The following is an 18172-nucleotide window of genomic DNA, read 5'->3' as shown; positions in this document are numbered from 1 at the left end:
GCTGTGTTTGCTGTGCCAGCCCCACCGTGCAGCTGTCTGTTCAATGCCTCCTTTCTCTGCCTCTGAGTCTCAGTGGGACTTGATGCCATGACACTTTTTGTGCCATGACACTGACAGAAAAGATGCTCAGAGGGCTGGAGCAGCTTGGAGACAGACTGAGGGAGTTGGGGCTGTTCAGCCTGGAGAAGAGAAGGCTCCAGGGAGACCTCAGAGCAGCCTTCCAGTACCTGAAGGGGCTCCAGGAGAGCTGGGGAGGGACTTTGGACAAGGGCTGGGAGTGCCAGGATGAGGGACAATGGCTTTGAGCTGGGAGAGGGGAGATTGAGCATGGAGGTGGTGGAGTCACCATCACTGGAGGTGTTCAGGAGGAGACTTGATAGTGTGCTTGGTTGCATGGTTTAGTTGGTTGGGTGGTGTTGGATGATAGGTTGGACATGATGATCTTGAAGGTCTCTTCCAACCTATTCTATTATTTTCTTTTCTATTCTATTCTATTCTATTCTATTCTATTCTATTCTATTCTATTCTATTTTATTCTAAATTCTTTCCAGTGAAGGTGGGGAACAGGTTGTTCAGGGAGGTTGTTGACCCCTGGAGGTGTTTCAGACCTGGTTGGATGAGGCTTGAGCAACTTGGGCTGGTGGGAGGTGTCCCTGCCCGTTGCAGGGGGCTGGGCTGTAGTCAGGCTATGGGCAGACACTGGAGCCTAAAATCCAATGAACCATGGCAGGAACAAAATCTTCTCCAGTTGTGCAAATCCAGAGCAAGTGTCACTTTGCTTTGATTCCATCCCTGGCTGGAGGGGGGTGCAAGCAGGAGTGGTGTAGGGGGTGCACAGTTCAGGCACCCAGGACTGGTGCTGCCAGGAATAGAATAGAATAGAATAGAATAGAATAGAATAGAATAGAATAGAATAGAATAGAATAGAATAGAATAGAATAGAATAGACCAAGTTGGAAGAGACCCTTGAGATCATCAAGTCCAACCTGTCACCCAACGCCATCTGATCAGCTGAGCCATGGCACCAAGTGCCTCAGCCAGGCTCTTCCTAAACACCTCCAGGGATGGTGACTCCACCACCTCCCTGGGCAGCACATCCCAAGGGCCAATCTCTCTTGCTGGGAAGAATTTCTTCCTAACCTCCAGCCTGAACCTCCCCTGGCACAGCTTGAGACTGTGTCCTCTTGTTCTGGTGCTGGCTGCCTGGGAGAAGAGAGCAACCCCCACCTGGCTACAACCTCCCTTCAGGGAGTTGGAGAGAGCAAGAAGGTCTCCCCTGAGCCTCCTCTTCTCCAGGCTAAGCAACCCCAGCTCCCTCAGCCTCTCCTCACAGGGCTGTGCTCCAGACCCCTCCCCAGCTTTGTTGCCCTTCTCTGGACACCTTCAAGTCTCTCAATGTCCTTCTTAAACTGAGGAGCCCAGAACTGGACACAGGACTCAAGGTGTGGCCTCAGCAGTGCTGAGCACAGGGCAGAATGACCTCCCTGCTCCTGCTGGCCACATTCTTCCTGATGCAGGCCAGGATGCCCTTGGCCACCTGGGCACACTGCTGGCTCATGTTCAGCTGCTGTCAACCACTCCCCCCAGGTCCCTTTCTGCCTGGCTGCTCTCAGCCACTCTGACCCCAGCCTGTAGCACTGCCTGGGGTTGCTGTCACCAATGTGTAGCACCTGGCACTTGGATGTGTCCCATCTCATGCCCTTGGACTCTGCCCATGTCTCCAGCCTGGCATTCTGCTTCTGTGGGGTAGTTTATGAAAGGCCAGGTCTGTCCTGGGTGGCCTCTGAGTGCATGCAGCACAACAGGAGTCAGATGAAATCAGCCACAGGCCTCAACAGTGCAACCCAGGCCCTTCTGCAGGATGATGTCCATGTGTGTGAGTGGTGCAGCCAGTGTGCACAGGCAGCACTGAGATGTTTCTCTTCTTGGTCTGGATCTGTTGAAAAACCAAGAGCAAGGGAGTCTGTCCCACATTTGTCTTCTCTCTGACCTTCCCTAGAGTCTGGCTTGCATGAGGTGCACTGACCAGGGGACAAAAAGCACTGTCAGAAGTCTGCCTGCTGGGCTGGCTGGCTGTGCAGGATATAAAGATGTCCCTTTGGTCTGAAGGGTGGAGATGTAGCTGGGTTATTGAGACAGGGCTGAGGTGGCCACCCCACACTACAATCAAGGTCAGGCTGTGAAGCTGCCTCTAGCCTGTGTTGTGAGCAATCCTCCTAAGAGTCATGGCTAGCTGTGGGCAGGTGTCTGTCGCTCTGCAGCATGCAGGCAGCTCTGTATGGAGCCATGACCTCACATGTGAAGAGAAAATTGACCCTTTGTTAGGCTGCAAATGCATTTGTTTGCTCTCCAGAAGAAGGGGAAGGTCCCTCTTCAGGGACAAGGGGCAGGGGATGGAAACTACAGCACAGGAGCTTCTATCTCCCCACCTGGGATCTGCTGGAGAGAGTCCAAGGGAGGCCACAAGGATGCTGAAGGGACTGCAGCACTGCCTGGGGAGGAGAGGCTGAGAGCCCTGGGGGTGGTTAGTCTGGAGAGGAGAAGGCTGAGAGGGATCTGATCAATGTCTATCAATAGCTGAGGGCTGGGGGTCAGGAAGGAAGGGACAGGGACAGCCTCTGCTCACTGTGCCCTGGGACAGGACAAGGGGCAGTGGGTGGAAGCTGCAGCACAGGAGGTTCCACCTCAACATGGAGAACTTCTTGACTGTAAGAGTCCCAGAGCCCTGGAACAGGCTGCCCAGAGAGGTTGTGGAGTCTCCTCTGGAGCCTTTGCAGCCCTGTCTGGATGTGTTCCTGTGTGACCTGCCCTAGGCAATGCTGCTCTGGCAGGGGCTTGGACTGGATGCTCTCGGGTGGTCCCTTCCAACCCTTAACATCCTCTGATCTGGGAGGCCTCTTCCAACTGGATTTTTTCTGTGATTCTGTGACTGTGATTCTGTGACTGTGATTCTGTGACTCTGTGATTCTGTGACTGTGATTCTGTGACTCTGTGATTCTGTGACTGCGATTCTGTGGCTGTGTCTTCACTCTGCCACCCCCAGTTAGATTCTATGGTCCTGCTCTGGCCGGGGGGGTTGGACTTCAGGAGCTCCAGAGGTCCCTTCCAACCCCTAGCATCCTGTGAGCCTGTGAAAGTGCAAGGATTGTGGTCAGTTTTCCTCAGAAACTGAGGGCACTGAGGGTTTGGGAGGGGTGAGGGAAAAACCTCAGTGTGGAACTGATGTGGACATGGAAGAGCTTGAGTGCATCAGCGTGCTGGAGCCCAAAGGCTGTCCCTTTGGAAGCTGTTGTGCGGCTCAGCTCATGGAGCTCGTGATGCCAGCATCTACAGCTCTGAGAATAATGCAGAGGACCTTCCTAAGCACCTCCTTGAGCTGGGCTTCTCCACACGGGCCTGTTCAGTCTGGTGGTGCTCCAGAACCTCTCAGCCACCCAGGGCCTGGTCTTTCAACCGCTTGGATCCCTGCTCCGTGGGCAGTGACTCAGTGAGTTTTCTGCTTCATGCAACTGGCTTTAACTGCACAGACACCTAGCTCCTTTCTGAGCTCTGCCAAGAGGCTTCCAGCACCACAGGGTGCTTTGTATGGAGCTCATTATCCACAGCCTTCAGGACAGAGCTGGGGCTGCAGGCTCGTCACCAGCCCTTAGCTGGCTGTCACCAGCTGGAAACCTTGGGTAAGGCATTCCAGAGTGGACTCATCCTGAATGCTTTGGTCATTCAGCTGTCATCTGGTCTTCAAACACAGAGCACTAGCAGCACTTCCCTGCTTTGTGAATAGAATGGGATAGAATAGAATGGGAGAGAGAAGAGAAGAGAAGAGAAGAGAAGAGAAGAGAAGAGAAGAGAAGAGAAGAGAAGAGAAGAGAAGAGAAGAGAAGAGAAGAGAAGAGAAGAGAAGAGAAGAGAAGAGAAGAGAAAATAGAGGAGAATAGAATAGAACAGAATTAACCAGGTTGGAAAAGACCTTCCAGATCATCAAGTCCAACCTCTCACCCAACACCATCTGATCAACTCAACCATGGCACCATTCAGTTACTTCTGTTCTCCATCAATCCCCTATCTGGCTTCTGGAGTGCTGCTGTGTGTGAGTGATCTTTGCCTGGAGCAGTGAATGGCAGTGAGCAGTTCTCACAATCAAAGCTGGGCTTTGGCAGTCAGTGCTGTGTCCAGTCGTGGGTTCCTCAGTTGAAGGAGGACATTGAGCTGCTGGAAGGTGTCCAGAGAAGGACAACAAAAGTGGGAAGGGGTCTGGAGCACAGCCCTGTGAGGAGAAGCTGAGGGAGCTGGGGTTGCTTAGCCTGGAGAAGAAGAGGCACAGGGGAGACCTTCTTGCTCTCTCCAGCTCCCTGAAGGGAGGTTGGAGCCAGGTGGGGGTTGGTCTCTTCTCCCAGGCAGAACAAGAGGACACAGTCTCAAGCTGTGCCAGGGGAGGTTTAGGCTGGAGGTGAGGAGAAAGTTCTTCCCAGAAGGAGTAATTGGCCCTTGGGATGTGTTGCCCAGGGAGGTGGTGGAGTCACCATCCCTGGAGGTGTTCAGAAAAGGATTGGATGAGGCCCTTGGAGCCATGGTTTAGTTAATCAGTAGGTGTTAGGTATTAGGTAACAGGTTGGACTTGATGATTTCAGAGGTCTTTTCCATCCTGGTTGATTCTGTGTGATTCTGTGAAGTGGCATGGAAAGTTCTGCCTCTGTTACTGTTTTCCCCTGTTTCAGTAACTGCAGTGAGCCTCTGCTGGAGAGGATGAGGAGATGCCTCCACCCATCATCAGAATTTGCAGCCTCATACCAAAAGCTCCAAACCACATTTAAATCACAGAGCTGGAGCTTTCCACTACTCAGTCCCTTTCCTTTCTCCTCATCTCTGCTCCCAGAGTAAAATGTGTTCAGGAATGCAAATTCCTCTAGTGTTGGCTGCACTCTGGAGTTTCCAAGTGGGAAGTGTAGCCAGAGTCTGCTGCAGGAGATGGAATTCCAGCTGAGCTCCAGCTTGTGCCTGTTTCAGGTGCAGCATGCAGAGTGGTGAAGCCTGCCCAGTGCTGCTGGGGCACCAACTCTTCCTTCTCCTCAGCTGCTCAGTATCACCATCCCCGGAGGTGTTTAGGAAGAGCCTGGATGAGGCACTTGGTGCCATGGTTTAGTTGATCAGATGGTGTTGGGTGAGAGGTTGGACTTGATGATCTGGAAGGTCTTTTCCAACCTGTTTAATTCTATTCTATTCTGTTCTATTTTATCCTATTCTGTTCTGTTCTGTTCTCCAGAGCTGGGTGAGGACTCACTTCTGATGCACTGAGAGCTTCTGGCTTCCCCTTTGGCTTGCAGACACCGTGGAGTGGGTGCCAATGCTCTGCTCCAGCCATCTAGACCCCACCTTCCCTGAGTGGTGCAGATTTCTGACAGGGAGGCATTAGGGAATCAGAGAGTGCTTGTCAGTGTGTTTCTCTTGGCTTCAGTGGGGCTAGCCTGAGCTGCTCCATGGCAGAGCAGACATTTGGAGCTGGAGTCTGCAGGGGAAATGAGCAGAAAGAGTCACCCAATACCTATAACACCAACAGTATCCAAGAAGGTGCTTCATTTAGATGTTCAAACTTCCCTTTTCCCACTTTCCACCCCAAATGACTGTGTGGCTCAGTTGGTAGCACATAAGACCTTTAATGGGGAAGGTCGTGAGTTCAAGCCTGCAGTGGGCACTAGTGTCCTCCCTACTCTAGTCATGAGGTCTGTGGTGACAGGTTGGACTCGATGATCTTTGAGGTCTCTTCCAACCTTAGTGATACTGATACTGATTTCCTAGGGAACTCAGCCCCTTGTTCCCAAACATCTCCAGTTCTGATGGATGGGGAAGAGACATTTCCTGCTGGGCTCCCTGCTAGCGGCTGCTGAGTTCCCCTGGCACACTCTGGACATCAGCAGCAGCCCATCCAAGTTCATAATTCCTCCCACATTTGTGAGGGACAAAAGGAAGCTTGTTCTGTTGCTGTTGACTCCAGCATCCCACAGAATTTCCTTGGCAGTAGGTGCTCTGGTGGTGGGTGCTTCCTGGAGAGCTGAAACCTCCTTGGGGTTCATGGATCATGACAGAGCCCTGGGCAGAGCCTCTTCCAGCCTCACATTAAGCCAGGAAGTGGCTTGGGCCACCCCCACAGCCTCACAGGGTGATAGGGATTGGAAGGGACCTCCAAAGATCATTGAGTCCAACCCCCTGCCAGAGCAGGACCACAGAATCCAGCACAGGTCACACAGGAACACACCCAGACAGGGCTGGAGGAGGAGACTTCACAGTCTCTCTGGACAGCCTATTCCAAGGCTCTGGGACCTTCAGAGTGAAAGAAGTTCTTCCTCATGTGCTGGAGTTTATATACATTTTTCCTTGTCCTATCCCAGGGTGCAGCTGAGCAGAGCCTGTTCCCTCCCTCTTGACCCCCAGCCCTCAGCTGTTGATAGACATTGATCAGATCCCTCTCAGCCTTCTCCTCTCCAGACTGAACAGCCCCAGGGCTCTCAGCCTCTCCTCCCCAGGCAGTGCTGCAGTCCCTTCAGCATCCTTGGAGCCCTCCCTTGGATTTCCATACTGTAATGTTTTTAGGGACCACAGTTTCCATATTGTGATGCTTTACTTTGAGGACCAAAGTTTCCATATTGTGATGCTTTGAGGACCACAGTTTCCATACTGTGATGCTTTATCTTGAGGACCACAACTCCTATACTGTAATGCTTTGAGGATCACAGCTTCCCCATTGTGGTGCTTCACCTTGTGGACCACAGCATGACTCTTCATATCAAGTTCCTGTGGTAGCTCTGCTGGGAGAGTGTGGTGTCTAAACCTGCAGTCTGTGCCCAAGGGAGCAAGATCCCCTTCAGACAGCAGTGCACAGCTCTGCTTTGTGACTTCAGATCAAAGCACAGCTTCTGCTGTCATTGGTGTGAGAGCAGAGGATGACTTTGTGAGGCTTGCAGCGTTCAGGTGTGCCTGGCCTTCTGAAGCCACAGAGCTCCAAAAGGGCACAGTGCCTTGGGGTTGTCCTTGACCAGTCCAAAACAAAGAGCTTTTTCACTGCTGCACTCTTGAAGTTTAAAGCAGCAGCATAGCTGCATGGATGGTTTGCAGCCCAGAGAGCCAAGCAGAGCCCGGGCTGCAGCAAGAGAAGTGTGGCCAGCAGGGCCAGGGAGGGGATTCTGCCCCTCTGCTCCACTCTGCTGAGACCACAGCTGGAGCTCTGGGTCCAGTGCTGCAGCCTCTGTGCCAGGAAGGATCTGGAGGTGCTGGAAGGTGTCCAGAGAAGGGCCACAAGGATGAGCAGAGGGCTGGAGCTGCTCTGCTGTGAGGACAGACTGAGGGAGTTGGGGTTGCTCAGTCTGGAGAGGAGAAGGCTCTGAGGAGACCTTCTGGTGGCCTTGCAGTATCTGCAGGGGGCTCCAAGAAAGCTGGGGAGGGACTTTTGAGGGTGTCAGGGAGTGATAGGACTGGGGGGGATGGAGCAAAACTAGACATGGGGAGATTGAGATTGGATGTGAGGAAGAAGTTGTTCCCCATGAGGGTGGTGAGAGGCTGGCACAGCTTGCCCAGGGAGGTGGTAGAAGCCTCCTGCCTGGAGGTGTTTGCAGCCAGGCTGGATGTGGCTGTGAGCAACCTGCTGTAGTGTGAGGTGTCCCTGCCCATGGCAGGGGGTTGGAACTGGCTGAGCCTTGAGGTCCCTTCCAACCCTAACAATGATATGATTCAGTGGGTGTCCCTAGCACTGCATGGGGGGTGGATGGCTACATGGGGATAGTAAGGACCTTTTTTCTGTGGCTGAACACACAAGAGGTGGGGGGAGCACAAAGGTTGCATTAAGGGTCATGTAAACACACATCCATTTGCCTCTTTATCACAGACTGGTGAGGTTGGAAGGGACCTCTGGAGCTCATCCAGTCCAATCCCCCTGCTCCAGCAGGGCCAATGACAGCAGCTTGCCCAGGAGCACAGTGGCCAGGGGTGGGTTGGTAGCTCTGCAGAGAAGGAGCTCCACAACCTCTCTGGGCAGCCTGCTCCAGGCCTCCAGCACCTCCACAACAAAGAAGTTCCTCTCATCTTCAAATGGCACCTTCTGGGTTCCAGTTTGTGCCCACTGCCCCTTGCCCATTCAGTGGGTACCAACTGAAAGAGTCTGGCCCCAGCCTCTTGCCCCCCACAGTCCCTTTAGCTCTTGCTGAGCATTGCTCAGATCCCCTCTGGAGCTGCCCCTCTCCAGGCTCAACAGCTTAATCTAAGGCCATTCTTTCTGTAATTTAATCCCCATTCCAACCTCATCTGGGTTTGTAAGCAGCTCAGAGCACCCTGGCAGTTGTGCTGTAAGCAGGGGGTTGAGCTGCAGCAGATTCCTCCTCCTCCTGCCTGAGTTTCCCAGCGCTCTTGACAGGCTGCTGAGCACCACAAGGGCCTCTGAATTGTACCTTGACATTTAAGCAGAGCTGCTGGGAAGGAAGGAGCCTGCCCAGCCCCAAAGCAGGGCATGCAGAGAGACTGAAATTCTCCAGGCAGGAATTACTGGGAAAATGGGAACCAGGCTTCCCAAAGCCTCAGCTCTCTGGAAAGTGAACTGACAGCATCAAAGTCCTCTGTGCAATGGCTGGGGAAAAAAGCTTGAGGAGGAAAACACAGCCAGGACTCTGCTGAAGGACAAGAAGCTGATGCCTGCTCTGGGTTACTGCTGCAGCTCAGCTGGGGGACAGAAGGATGGAGCCAAAGGAGGCAGGTTTTTAATACCCAGGAAGAGAGATCGGTGGAGTTTTTAGCTGCTGAAAACAGCAACAAAAAAGGTTCCAGAAGTTTTTGAGCTGTCCCCATCCCCCCAGCCCCTTCCTTTCAGCCTGGGGCTAATGAAGGAGGCTGTCATGGAAACGTGAACCACCAAACGCACTCCAAATGTGCTGACCTCTGGCACAGGTTTGACTTCCAGGGATTATGCAGCTCTGAAGCCGGGGGGAGTCTCAGGTTGCCGTTCATTCACACTCGGAGCAAGCCCTGCCAAGCAGTGCTGGCTGAGGCTGTGTGGCTGTGTGACCCTGGTGTGCAGTGTGCTCAGGCAAACGAGAAGGCTGGGGGGGGGGTGTGGATGCTGAGTTTCCCTCTGCCTGGGGCAGACACAGCCCTGCTTCGCCAGCGAGCCAGCCTGAGGAGTGGATGAGAACAGAAGAAGGGAGGAAGCAGCCTGTTTGCAGACCCAAATGCGAACCAGATGCCTCCCAGTGCAGCAGGAGCGTGTCCTGGGTGAGAGGTGGGATGGATTGCTAGAGGTGCCTGTGACGTTGGAGGCAATAGGAGAGAGCAGGAAAAGCCTTTGCTGTCTGAAGGTTTAGATGAAGGCAGCTGCTGCAGGCGTGCTGGGGTGATGGCATGGCAAAGCCAGCCCAGCGGGAATGCAGGAGGAGAGGAAAGGGCAGAGAAGGAGTCCGCACTGGGCTGCAGCCATGAGATGTGTGTTGAGCCCTCAGCTCAGCACAGATTTCTCCTGCAGGCTGCTTTTCCATTACCAGAGGAGCCTAAAAGTGTGCGGGGGGGCCATGGGTGAAAGCCTCTTCCCCAGTGTGAGGTCTGGAGCACAGCCCTGTGAGGAGAGGCTGAGGGAGCTGGGGTTGCTTAGCCTGGAGAAGAGGAGGCTCAGGGGAGACCTTCTTGCTCTCTCCAGCTCCCTGAAGGGAGGTTGTAGCCAAGTTGGTCTCTTCTCCCAGGCACCCAGCAGCAGAACAAGAGGACACAGTCTCAAGCTGTGCAGGGGGAAGTTTAGGCTGGAGGTGAGGAGGAAGTTCTTCCCAGCAAGAGAGATTGGCCCTTGGGATGTGCTGCCCAGGGAGGTGGTGGAGTCACCATCCCTGGAGGTGTTCAAGAGGGGACTGGATGTGGCACTTGGAGCCATGGTTTTGTTAGTCCTGAGGTGTTGGGTGACAGCTTGGACTTGATCTCTGAGGTCTTTTCCAACCTTACGGATTCTGTGATTCTAAGTGGGGGCTCAGTCATGGAAACACCCCAGCAGCACAGATCTGCAGCCAGACACACTCCTGCCATGGGGCACTGTGAGGAGCCTGCAGTGACCTGCACAGAGTCAACCAGATGTGGACTGCTCTGGAACAGGTCCTGAGGAACCCTTGAGCTGTGCCAGTGCCGTCAGTGGTGGCTCAGTGCCATCAGTGGTGGCTCAGTGCCATCAGTGGTGGCTCAGTGCCTGTGAAAGCAGCTGGCTCTGGGGCTGGCTTCTCACTATCCCTTCCCTTTGCCAAGATAAATGTTCTCTGCTGTACCTTCACTCATTAAGAAGGGACTTCAATGAAGCCTCCCAGGCTGGAGATAAGATATGACAACCTATTAAGGGTCAATTGACACTGCTGGGTTTTGTCTTCCTGAGGAGAGCTTGGCAGGATGAAGAGGTTGGAGCAGAAACAGGACCCACTGGGGGCAGGGTTTGCTCAGTGTTGGGAGAGCTCTGTCCAGTTGATGGTGTGAAGGTGTTCTTCATGGTGCTCCCATCAGGGATGGGCTTGTGCCCTCAGGCAGCTGTTGGATAAGGAGCCACAGCAGCTTTCTCCTGGGTGCTGGCTGCACTGCAGGCCTGGGTGCCTCTTCCTGTGAAAGGAAAGGTCTGGGAAAGAGGCCCAAGAGATAGGTACACAAATGTCAACATCTTGTGAAGGTGCTTTTGGGTTTGTTATGAGGCAGTGGGACACAGGGCCTGAGCACTGGCTAGGCAGGAAAAGCAGCACTTTGATCCCTTCCCTGAGCATGTGTGCCCATGGGACAGGTGATGGGAGCTGCTCCTGCTCTGCTCTGTCCCCTTCCTGCTCTTTCTCCACTCATTTCTGCTGGGTGAGGATAGTGGCAGCAGGTGAAAGCAATTTGTCCCACTAGATCCTTTGTGCCAAGCAGCAGCTCCCCCTGAAGGAGTGTGGAGGTGCTGATGTACTCCAGTACCACAGGAGCCAGCTTCAGCTCAGGCTTTGCTCCCTGGAAAGCTGTAACCCACCAGGGGTGCTGCCTGGGAGATTCAGGAACTGCTCTCATTAACCTGATGTGGGGCAGGCAGCTTCATGCAGGGGATGCTGGGCTGGGAGACCTCCCAGCCAGCTCTGTGGGGTGGCTGATCTGTGCCAGCTCAGGGCCTGGGTCCTTTGTGCAGCTGCTGTTCTGAAAAGGATGTTAGAGCTTGACAGTCTGGGCTGGCAGCTTCCCCTGGGCTGAACCAGGAGATCCTCACAGCTGGCAGCTTCCCCTGGGCTGAGCCAGGAGATCCTCACAGCTGGTAGCTTCCTATTCCACTCTGCTAAGACCACAGCTGGAGCTCTGGGTCCAGTGCTGCAGCCTCTGTGCCAGGAAGGATCTGGAGGTGCTGGAAGGTGTCCAGAGAAGGGCCACAAGGATGAGCAGAGGTCTGGAGCTGCTCTGCTGTGAGGACAGCCTGAGGGAGTTGGGGTTGTGCAGTCTGGAGAAGGCTCTGAGGAGACCTTCTTGTGGCCTTGCAGTATCTGCAGGGTGCTCCAAGAAAGCTGGGGAGGGACTTTGGAGGGTGTCAGGGAGGGACAGGACTGGGGGGGATGGAGCAAAACTAGAAATGGGTAGATTGAGATTGGATGTTAGGAAGAAGTTGTTCCCCATGAGGGTGGTGAGAGACTGGCACAGGTTGCCCAGGGAGGTGGTGGCAGCCTCCTGCAGGTGTTTGCAGCCAGGCTGGATGTGGCTGTGAGCAACCTGCTGTAGTGTGAGGTGTCCCTGCCCATGGCAGGGGGGTTGGAACTGGCTGAGCCTTGAGGTCCCTTCCAGCCCTGACAATTCTGTGATTCTATGACCCTCACAGCTGGCAGCTTCCTGTGGGCTGAGCAAGGAGAGCCTCCAAACCTTTTTTTCTAGCAGGTTCCACAGCCATATGAATTGTGCTGCACAAACCCATTCCCTTGCCAGCTCCTGTGTGTGTGTTGGGTTTTAGCTGCAGTACTTTGGGTTTGGGGGAGATCCATGGTTTCCTCAGGTGCAGGAGCTGACAGCACAGCTCCATCATGAGAGCAAGAGCTCAGCTCAGGGCTGCAGGCAGGGATGTTGCCTCTTTGCTCATGAGTGCTGAGCCAGCACTTCACAGCTTCAGTGAAAGCCACAGTACAGAGGTGCAGCTGCCCAGGACTGACACCATCACACTGCCCCCCTGACCTGCCACCTTCCTGGGGATTGCTGCTTCACCTGGAGCAGGTGGCACTGACTTTCCCTGGCCAGTGGATCGTGGTTTGGGAATCACAGCAGCTTTCCCCTGTGTCTTGCAGGGAAAGGTGAGGTCCAGGCCCCTGCACTGTGTCTGCCTACTTGGGTCTCTCTGTAGGTGTAAATGATGATCTAAGTCTCTTTGGCTCATGATGGCTTCTGCAACAGTCATGGCAGAAAGGAAAAGAGTTCTGTTTTCAAGCTGAAGGAAGTGTGAAGGCCAACAACAACCCCATGGGGAGCTCCAGGCTTGGGGATGTGTGGCTGGAAAGCTGCAGCTTGGAGAGGGACTTGGAGCTGTTGGTTGGCAGTCACTGAACATGAGCCAGCAGTGCCCAGGGGGCCAAGAAGGCCAATGGCATCCTGGCTTGGGTCAGACCCAGGGTGGGCAGCAGGGTCAGGACAGGAGGTGACCATCCCCCTGTGCTCAGCACTGGGGAGGTCACACCTCGAGTGCTGTGCTCAGCTCTGGGCCCTCCCTGCAGGAAGGACATTGAGGGGCTGGAGCCTGTCCAGAGCAGGGCAGCCAGGCTGGAGAAGGGCCTGGAGCTCCTGGGCTAGAGGAGGGGCTGAGGGAGCTGGGGGTGTTCAGGATGCAGAAGAGGAGGCTGAGGGAGACCTCCTTGCTCTCTCCAGCTCCCTGCAGGGAGGTTGCAGTGAGGAGGGGACAGCCTCTGCTCCTTGGTGGCAAGGGACAGGAGCAGAGGCCATGGCTCCAAGCTGCCCCAGGGGAGGTTCAGGCTGGAACTCAGGAAATATTTCATCACAGAGAGAGTTTTCAGCCATTGGAATGTTCTGCCCAGGGCAGTGCTGGAGTCCCCATCCCTGGAGGTGTTCAGGCAGTGTGGAGCTGGTGCTCAGGGACATGGTTTGGTGCTGAGCCTGCAGTGCTGGGTGGAGGGTTGGGCTGGATGAGCTTGGAGGTCTCTTCCAACTGGATGTATTGTGTGATTCTGTGTGGTGATTTGTCTGCAGTCAGCCAGGGCTATGAAGAGAGAGAGAGAGAGGGTGAAGACAAGGCCCTGAGCAAAGGCAGAGCTGCCTCCATCCCTGATCCAAGAGGTGTGTTTAGGGAGACCCCTGAGTCCTGCAGGAGTGACACTGCTGGTGTTTGCTGCTCTGGGAAATGGCCCCAACGAATGCTTACGCACTTCAGAGCCTGTTGCACACCTGGCTGAGTGTCCCTGCAGCCTAGGAGCTGGGTGAGCTTCAGCCTCATGCATGTGCCTGGTCCTGTCTGTCTGTTCTTGCCAATGCTGAGTCAGAAGTGTCATCATTCCCTGCTGGTGACTCTGAGCCCTCTGCTGAATTGCTCAGTTTCCCTCATCCCTGATTGAGATAAACTGCAACAGTTTGCTCCTCTGATGAGAGCTGCATTCTAGATGTAATTACTCAGGGGATGGTAACAACAGGCAAGTCATTTTGTGAGCACCACAGCTTAATGGCAGGGCTCTGCACTGCAGCAGCCTGCTCCCAGCAGCCTTCCCTGTGAGGGAAGAGAGATTTGTGTTTCTCTGGGCTGTAAATCATGCAGCTGGCTGCAGTGTGGATTGGTGACTCCTGCTGCCTTCTGGTGCTTCAAACCCAGCAATAAGTGTGCTGCAGCACTTGGTGAGGTGGATGGAGCTTCCACCAAGGGCCTGAACTGAAGTGATGCTGAAAACCTGTTTGATGGCAGCAGCCTGCAATGACCTGGAGAAGAGAAGGCTCAGGGGGACAGCCTGTGCCAGTCTCTCACCACCCTCATGGGCAACAACTTCTTCCTCACATCCAATCTCAATCTCCCCAATTCTAGTTTTGCTCCATCCCCCCCAGTCCTATCCCTCCCTGACACCCTCACAAGTCCCTCCCCAGCTTTCTTGGAGCCCCCTGCAGATACTGCAAGGCCACAAGAAGGTCTCCTCTGAGCCTTCTCCTCTCCAGACTGCACAACCCCAACTCCCTCAGCCTGTCCTCACAGCAGAGCAGCTCCAGCCCTCTGCTCATCCTCGTGGCCCTTCTCTGGACACCTTCCAGCACCTCCAGATCCTTCCTGGCACAGAGGCTCCAGCACTGGACCCAGAGCTCCAGCTGTGGTCTCAGCAGAGTGGAGCAGAGGGGCAGAAACCCCTCCCTGGCCCTGCTGGCCACACTTCTCTTGCTGCAGCCCAGGCTCTGCTTGGCTCTCTGGGCTGCAAGTGCTCACTGCTGGCTCCTCTTGAGCTTCTCATCCTCCAGCACCCCCAAGGCCTTTTCTTCAGGGCTGCTCTCAAGCCAGTCCCTGTCCAGCCTGGGATTGCCCAGACCCAGCTGCAGGTCTGTGTACTCCAGGTAGTTCTGAGGAGTGAAACTCCTTCCTTTGCCTTATGGCAACAGCTCCTTAACACTGCACACATCAAACCTGCTAAAACCACCCTTGCTAGGCACTGAGAAGTTGAAGGGACCATGACTGGCTGCAGCTTGTTACTCCTCACTGAAACTCCACCTTTGCAGTCTGGTGTTAGAGACCTGCTGAGGCTTGTGTGTGCCCTGTGCTGAGCTCCTGTGCACTCTGGGTGCTCTGCTGTGGTTGCTGTGGCCTTGCACACATCTTCCTGCTAGCCCAGCTCCTGGCAGTGAAGGTTCTGCCACAACATCATGGTGATGGATTCAGTCAGCTTGTGGTATAGCTTCACAGGCTGCAGCAGGTTGAAAGGGACCATTCAGAGCTCATCTTGTCCAGCCCTGAGTGCTAAGTGTGTTGAGTGGCCAAGTGTCAGTTGTATGGCTTGAGTGTGTGTCTGTGTGTCCATACCAAACCACTCTGGCTGTGTGTTCTCTGCAGGTTCCACAAAGGAATTGGTTGAGAGCTGTGGTTAAGAGAGCTGAGCTTAACCCAACCCATTCCATACCAAACCACTCTGGCTGTGTGTTCTCTGCAGGTTCCACAAAGGAATTGGTTGAGAGCTGTGGTTAGGACAGAGCTTAACCCAACCCATTCCATACCAAACCACTCTGGCTGTGTGTTCTCTGCAGGTTCCACAAAGGAATTGGTTGAGAGCTGTGGTTAGGACAGAGCTTAACCCAACCCATTCCATACCAAACCACTCTGGCTGTGTGTTCTCTGCAGGTTCCACAAAGGAATTGGTTGAGAGCTGTGGTTAGGACAGAGCTTAACCCAACCCATTCCATACCAAACCACTCTGGCTGTGTGTTCTCTGCAGGTTCCACAAAGGAATTGATTGAGAGCTGTGGTTAAAAGAGCTGAGCTTAACCCAACCCATTCCATACCAAACCACTCTGGCTGTGTGTTCTCTGCAGGTTCCACGAAGGAGCTGATTGAGAGCTGCTGTGGAGCTGGCCAGCAGTGGGCTATAGAGCACGGGGAGTGCAGTGAGATCCCTGTAAGTGGAGTGGATGGTGATACCTGCAGGTACGTAAGGCAGAGAGCAGCAGCTTGGACCCACCCAGAGAGCAGCCCCCTGGAAGAGATCAAATGATTGCACAGCTTGGGGAACGTGCAGGAGCCTGGGGCCTGTTCCATGCGTTGTCTGGGCTGCTGGCAGGCTGGCAGTGTGCCATGGCAGCTTGGTAGGAAGGGCAAGGGGCAGTGGACACAAACTGGAACAGAGGAGGGTCCATGGAAACCTAAGGAACAAAACATTCCTCACTGTGAGGGTGGCAGAGCCCCTGGAGCAGGCTGCCCACAGAGGTTGTGGAGTCTCCTCCTTTGGGGGCATTCCAAACCCAGCTGGACACTGTGATCCTGGGTGATTCACTCTTAAGTGATCCTGCTCTGGCAAGGGGGTTGGACTGGATGATCTCCCGAGGTCCTTTCCAACCCAGCCTTCTGTGATTCTGAGATTTCCCCCTCCCTGTCCCCACAATCCAAACAAAGGCCTCTGAAGGTTTCTTTTCCTCTCTCAGGTGGGCAGAGCTCAGATTCTGGTATCCCAGTTTGATGCCCATCTGCAGGGCTGCAGAGAAACAGCAGGGCACAGTTTGACCTTCTTGGCCAGTGCTGAGTGCAGTCCTCATCCAAGTCCCTGATGAGGTGAAGGCTGCTGGTTCTGCTCTCTGTGTTCAGCTGGAGGGGTGACCCATAGCCCTGATGGTGCTGCTAGTGTGGGCAGCATCTGCTCTGAGGGAGGCTGCCAGGCCCCAGCTGCACAGCACAAGAGGAAGGGGCTGCAGGGGGATGTGGACAAGGTGTCACCCCGGCTGCAGCTGGTCCCTTCTCTCTCCTCACCCTGGCCTGGAGCAGGCTTTAGGGAGGAGTGGAGGCACTTGTCTGAGACTCACAGAATCCAGAAGGATTTCTCCAGGAGTCAGCCCAACATTTCCAGCACTAAAAGCCTTTGGCATGATTGTTTTTACCACAGCTGGTACCACTGCAGCTTCCTGAGGTTACTGGGAGGCTGAGCTCCCCCCTGCTGGGATCTGGCATGACCTGGCTGACACGCACCAACTGCCTACCAAGGCAAGACAGCTTCAAAAATCCCAGCCTTGGGCTAAGGAGGTGCAGATCCAGCACATGGATGAGTTGCCCCTGCACATCTGAAGCTGGGCTGAGATGAAAAAGGCAGATCCCAGATGGTTCAGTCCCTCTGAACCTGCTGTGGTTTAAAAGAGCAAGGGGTCAGGGGTTCAGTCCTTTGAGCTTCACAATTTCAGCTGTGGCTCTGTTTGGGAGGCTTTTGACCCCCTGGAAATCTTCTGTGTGAAGAGAATGTGTCCAGTGAAGGTACTGACCTTCCTGGTCTCACACCCATGGAATCCCAGGCAGAATCTCACCACTCCTGCTGGAGCTGTGCCAGGGTGCAGAGCTGGGCACCATGCAGTGTCCAAGCCTCAAGTGCCCCTCTGTGTGCAGAAGGCCTGCAGGTGACAGAGCCCCAAGAGTCTGCCACTGACTCCAGGCAGCACCAAAAGATTCTCTGCAGAAGGCAGACAGCAGTTGTAAGAATGAGCTGCTGCTCTGGGAGCCTCATGGAGTTGAGCCAGGGCAAAGCGTAGGCTCCTGCACCAGGACAGGCTGGGGTTTCCCCACATCCCAGGGAAGAAGGTTTCTGCCTGGTTTCTCCTTCTGAACCCTTCTGATGGCTTCTGAGAAGCAACCCATGGGGAGGAAGGAGGGTTGCACAGGTAGAGATGAGCTGTAAGGGCTCCTGGTGACCAGACTTTGAAGGACACTGACCAGACTTGGAGAGGCAGTGACCTAAACAAGAATTCTCCAGCATTTATCATCTTCCTACAAGAAAAGAGGGGAAACTACCTCCTGCCCTACCAGTGGTGCCACCTCTATTAGATTGTCACCCAGATCAAAGAGAGACCAAGCCTCTGGGATGCATCCTGATTCCAACAGGCCTGGGGGTGGGGGGGTGGATGTTGTATCCTACCCTGATGCCTTAGTGGCAGTGAGGGTCTGACCTGGGTGCTGCTTTGCAGAGTTGCCCAGAAGCAGTGCTGTGTCTCCACGGTGCAGGAGAACAGCTGCCTGGCTGGCATGGTGGCTGCCAAGGAAGGGGACACCTGCGGGCCAGAGGAGAGTGACCCCTGCAGAGGGACAGCCTACAAGGTGAGTGGCTCTGCTGCTTCTTGGGGGGGGGGTTGTTCCCACTGTGGGGTGTCCTCCCTTCCTGCACTTAGCTGTGATGCCCTCCCTCCTTTGTGTGGAGCACACATAGATGGCAGAGTGCAGGAAGGTAGCAGGGACGTGATGGTGTCACCAGGACTCTGCAATACGTTCATCAGCGACCTGGCTGAGGGTACAGGGGACACTGGCAGCAGGTTTGCTGGTGGCACCAAACTGGGAGCAGTGCTGACACCCCTCAGGCTGTGCTTTCAATCAGCCAGAGGTGGACAGGCTGAGAGCTGGGTGGGGGGAGAGTGAATGAAGTCTAACAAAGACAAGTGTAGAGCCTGGCATCTGGGAAAGGATAACCCCATGGAGCAGGACAGGTTGGGGGCTGATCTGTTGGAGGGCAGCATAGGG

General features: G+C 54.5%; 1 protein-coding gene across 1 annotated transcript in view; it reads left to right on the top strand.

The window, feature by feature from the left end:
- FBLN2 (fibulin 2) overlaps positions 1–18172 on the top strand; it is a 108450-nt gene that overhangs the window by 59224 nt on the left and 31054 nt on the right. The window contains exons 3-4 of the mRNA XM_054162055.1: positions 15499–15610; positions 17626–17755. Coding sequence (XP_054018030.1) covers positions 15499–15610; positions 17626–17755 — 242 coding nt within the window. The remainder of the gene's footprint in view (positions 1–15498; positions 15611–17625; positions 17756–18172) is intronic.

Source organism: Dryobates pubescens, chromosome 1 (assembly GCF_014839835.1).
Source record: "Dryobates pubescens isolate bDryPub1 chromosome 1, bDryPub1.pri, whole genome shotgun sequence".
NCBI classification, from domain to species: domain Eukaryota; kingdom Metazoa; phylum Chordata; class Aves; order Piciformes; family Picidae; genus Dryobates; species Dryobates pubescens.
Note: the sequence above shows the minus strand (reverse complement) of the source record. Positions and strands in the feature narration are given on the sequence as shown.